General features: G+C 68.0%; 1 protein-coding gene across 1 annotated transcript in view; it reads right to left on the reverse strand.

Moving 5' to 3' along the window:
- Positions 1-1,815: 1,815 nt before the first annotated feature.
- Positions 1,816-4,689, reverse strand: part of KLHL30 (kelch like family member 30) — a 9,397-nt gene continuing 6,523 nt past the window's right edge. The window contains exons 5-7 of the mRNA XM_011379556.2: positions 4,399-4,587; positions 3,473-3,618; positions 1,816-2,067 (exon numbers count right to left, since the gene is read on the reverse strand). Of these exons, the coding sequence (XP_011377858.1) occupies positions 1,816-2,067; positions 3,473-3,618; positions 4,399-4,587 (587 nt within the window). The remainder of the gene's footprint in view (positions 2,068-3,472; positions 3,619-4,398; positions 4,588-4,689) is intronic.

Here is a 4,689-nt window from a genome sequence, read left to right on the forward strand (position 1 = left end):
CCCCCGCCAGGAAGATGTGCAGAGCAGAAGCCGGCCTCACGGCCCCCGCCCGCCCGCTGTGGCAGCGAAGTCCATTCCGACCTCGAAACAACTGTGGCTGGGCACCTTTAATGACCGTCAGGAAACGTTTCAGATTTTTGTACAGAAATATTCAGGGATCCCAAAGCCTTCATCCTCGCTGTCACCCACCCCGCCGGCCGCCTGGTGTCCTCGGGTCCCGGGCTCGTGTCCCTTTGGGGGCAGACACCCAGGAGGCCCTGTTGTGTTTGGGGCCCGGGGGGCAAACTCGATTTTCCCACAAGAGATGGGCATCAGGGGTCAGGTGTGGGAGCAGAGTGGTTCTGGTCTGCGGGAGCTGGGGGCCCAGGGACCCTTCCTCAGAACTAAGATGCCAGAGGCGCCTCTGGTCCCCAGTGGGGTTCTAGGAGGAGCCCGTGGGCTGGCCCTGGAGAGAAACCCAGGTCCAGAAGTAGAGGGACAGGAGCCACCCAGGGCTCAGCCGGTCAGTGCAGGGCCGGAGCCAGGCTGGGCCCAGGATCCCAACTTGTAGCCCTGTATACTTCACAGAGCCAGTGCCAAAGGGGGAAAGCCTCTCAGCACCGGTGACAGCTCTCCACTGTTCCCTTGGTGGTAGACACAGTGTCTCCTTCAGGACTAGTGAGGAGGAATGGGGAGGCCGAGCCAGCTCCACGTGGGACCAGGTCAGACACAAGGGGACGCAAGGGCAAGCCCAAGTCAGCCCAAGTCAGTCCAAGTCAGTCAGCCCAAGTCAGGCCACGAGCTGGCAGGAGGAGCCTGCAGGGTGCTGCCTTCTCTGAGTCCACCTGGTAGCAAGCCACCAATGTGCCCAGAAGCACCCCAGGAATCCCAACAAGACCTCCCCTCAACACACTCCGTCACAGGTCTCTGCTGGGGCTCCATTCTGGTGAGGAGCCATTCTTCGGAAGCGAAGCCCCCTGAGACCAGGAGACACCTGCCAGAGGGCCCGCACCCTGCCCCCGCCCCTAAGAGCCATGCTGACACACGTCCCCAGCCCCGCAAAGCACAAGGGCCCTCTGTCCTGTCCCCCCGCCTGCCCCCTGCCTTCCAGGGGCTCAGTGGGTGCTGCCCGCCAGGGGATGTGACACAGAAGCAGCCTTTGGAAGCAAGGAGCCAGCATGCAGAGGCTGGGGGCAGGGAGAGTGGCCCGTGTGACACGGATGTAAAGCCTGAGGCCCAGGGATGGGTGGCTGCGGCCATGGTCACACAGCTGTGGGCCAGGCAGAAGCGGGTCCACAGGGCCAGGTACCGACCCCACCCCTCCCCAGGGCCTTTCGCTCTGTCTGCCCACCCTCCTGACAGCTTCAGCCTCCTGGGCCCCTCCGTGTCACCCCCATCCATGTCACCTGGCATCTGTGCCACCTGGCATCCTGTCACATGTTATGTGTCACCCGTTATGTGTCACCTGGCATCCGTGTCACCCCTCATCCGTGGAACTTCCTCCCAGGGCCACCCATGACCAGCGTCGGAAGAACATGGGGTCCTCACGGTGCTTCCCAGATCCCTGGCTCCTCCTCTGGGGTCTCAGACCCCGCTGTGGGCCGGGGGCTGCTCCTCCCCTCCACGCGGTGCCGAGGGTTCCAGCCTCTGCTGCTGGTCCTCCCGCAGTTGGTGTGGTGGCAGTGGAGACCAAGCCTGTGTCCCTGTGACCTCCCCTGAGCCCGGCCCCAGCCCTGGAGCGGTTGGCGCCCCGAGTAAACAAACACACAAAGCCAATGGGCCCCTCCCCTGGGGGGGGTCACCTAGCCGGCCACCTCCAGGTGTGACAGTGAGTGGTCAGTGCTCCTGGGCAGGGCTGGAGGGCTGCGTCCACTTGGAGACGTCCAGGAAGATGGCGGAGGCCCCGTGGTAGAGCCAGAGGCGGGGCAGGGCCCCGTGGCGGGTCCAGGCGTCGTGCCCAGGGTCGTAGGCCTCCATCTCCACGCGGTAGTCCCCGTCCATGCCCTGCCAGCGGCCGCCCGTCACGTACAGCGTGCCGCCCAGAGGCACCAGGGCGCCGTTCTCGTGCAGGCTGTGCAGGGGCTGCACCTGCGGGAGGCGGGCGGTGGCCGGTGGGCGGCTGGAGGGCGGTGGCCAGGACGTGCGCCGAGGACGGCCGGCCATCCACCCAGGGCACCAGCACCCCGCCCTGCTGCCTGGCAGGAAGGACCCTGTGACTGCCCCTCCCCCTTGGCTCCCCCTTAGTGGGGAGACCCCACTGCCCCCTCTCCAGCCGCACCCCACGACGATGTTCCAGCCCCTGCCTGCTCTCTTGGCCCAAATTTGCTCATTTCGGATAACTGGAGAGTTGGGGGGTCGTGGAGGCCGGAGCCCAGGGCTGCCCCCCAGGGGCCGATTCTCAGCCATCTTGGAGAGGACAGACGTGGCCTCAGTCCTGAAGGGTGCTTGCGTGAGGCCACTTGCCCCACAGGACCTTTGCTCAGGCCCTGCAGCCCTGGCCTCAGGAGTGCCCTGAACAGGGGCGCGGGGTCAGGGCCAGAGGCCAGAGAGAGACGTGGCCATTTCTGGAAGAGCCCGGCGGGCTGTACGGGAGAGGTCTGGCTGTGGCCTTCACGTGAAGACCACCTCTAGGTCTGGAGAGCAGACGTGGAGCCCTGTGTGGCGGGGACCCCTGCCCGGGCAGGGCGTGGACCGGGGAGGCCAGCTGGGCGGGCCCGGCCCTGCCTGGCAGGCTGCACCCTGCACCTGTTCTGCCTCCGGTCAGCTGAGCACTGACGCCAGGGAACAGCTGTGGGCGGCAGGGTCACAGAGGCCCTGCTGCGCTCAGGCTGGCACAGCCTTCCTGCAGTGGCCGCGGGGAGCACTGCCACCTCCTCGGCCTCCAGGGACTGAGAATGTCACAGCAGGTGGGGTGGGCCCAGGGCGTCTGGCTAGTGCCGAGGCCAGAAGCAGCAGGAGAAAGGCCAAGGCTCCAGGGCCCCCGAGGGCACACCTCGAGATGTCCGCCCCCACTCGCTCCCCGGGGCCCAGCGGCAGGGGGGGCAGGCCTGGCACTGCAGGGAAGTGGGGCGCCAAGAGGCTGGCCACACCCATCCCACCCACAGCCGAGGAATCTGCTCCCTTGCTTGATTCCCCCGGGGGGTGGGAGACTCACTCCCTCCTGAGTCTGGCCAGCACCAGGAAGGGAGAGCTGTCTCTCAGTCCACAGCCGTCCCTGAAGCACCCCTGGCTAAGGACGGGGACAGGCCACCCTGAGCGAGGACAGAGGACCCTGAGCGGGGACAGAGCACCCATGGCGACCAGCAGCCTCCGAGTCCTCGGCTCTCCTGTTGTCACAGGCTCAGCCCGGGCTCTGCACCCTCACTGACCTCCCCCGATGGCCCCCCAGGTCCCAGTGCCCCCGATGGTGGCCCCCCAGGTCCTGGTGCCCAGGACGGGGCTCTGTGGTGCCAGGCCCCGGGGCATCACACTGGGAGGCGAGGCCGAGGCCCACCTTCTGCCACAGGTTGGCCTCCGGGTCGTACACGTAGGTCTTCTTGGTGTTGTCGCCCACCAGGTAGAGAGCCCCTCGCAGGGCGGCACAGCGCGGCGAGGACAGGTACTTGGGCAGGAAGGGCGAAGCGATCACGCTCCAGGCTTCTGTGGGGGCACAATGTCTGAGGCCACCGTCCCCGGGGAGGGGGGGCAGGGCTCCCCAGGCAGCGCCCCTCGGAGCCTGCGGTGGGGGTGGGGGTGGGGGTCCGCAGGCCGAGCCCAGCACCCCCCTCACTGGGCCTCACTCCTCTTGGAGGGGCGGGGCCCTTCAGAGGCCCTAGCCTGGCCGCCCCATCCACCCCACCCTGCCTGGGCACCCCGGGCCTCTGCCTCCTTCCTGCCCTGTGTCCTCGGTCTCAGCCCTACTTGGGGACCCCACCTGGCCCTGGGTCCAGCTGGACTCCCATGGGATCCTCACACCCATCCTGCAAAATGGATCCCGTTATAATCCCACCGTCTAGGTGGATGAGAGGCAGGGCGGGGAGGGCCACTGAGCCAGCGAGAGCCCCCCACAGCCCAGCCCCTGGCACAGAGTCCGGAGCCCGAGCTGGTGCCTACGGGCCGTGGGGACTGGACGCTGCTTCTCGCTCTTGAGGCCAGTTCCAGGTGGCCACGGCAGGCAGACACCTTCCTGACCCAGGGCTGGGCTTGCCTGCGCCTGCCCCCGGCCCGCTCTAGCCTGGGTGGGGGCTGTGGAGGTGACCTGTGCAGGTGACCCTTTCGGCTTCCCACCCCCTGAACCCCGCCTGCCCCCGGGCGCCCCCCCTCCACTCACTGAGATGGGATCGCAGCCTTGCAGAGGGGGCTGTGACCACCTGTCCGCTGTCCCCCGGGGCCCATGCCCCCAGCACCGCCCTCCGCGCACCCACTCCGGGCGGCGCCCACCTGTGGCAGGGCTGTAGCACTGCAGGGCCAGCGCGTTGTACTTGCAGGCGCTGGAGCCCACCAGGTAGAGCCGGCCCCGGCAGCCGGCCGCCGCGAAGTTGCTGACGTACTTGAGGGCCGGGCTGAGCGGCGTCCAGCTGTCTGTGTCGGGGTCGTAGCTCTCCACCTCCACCACGTCCTGGGTGGTGCCTGCGGGGGGCGGGGGGCGGGGGTCAGGGCTGCGGGGGCGCGGCCACCTGCGGGAGCCACCCTGGGCGCCCCAGGGGGAGAAGGGAGTGGGGGGCACGTTGC

The sequence above is a fragment of the Pteropus vampyrus genome, unplaced genomic scaffold, assembly GCF_000151845.1.
Source record: "Pteropus vampyrus isolate Shadow unplaced genomic scaffold, Pvam_2.0 Scaffold364, whole genome shotgun sequence".
Classification (NCBI taxonomy): Eukaryota; Metazoa; Chordata; class Mammalia; order Chiroptera; family Pteropodidae; genus Pteropus; species Pteropus vampyrus.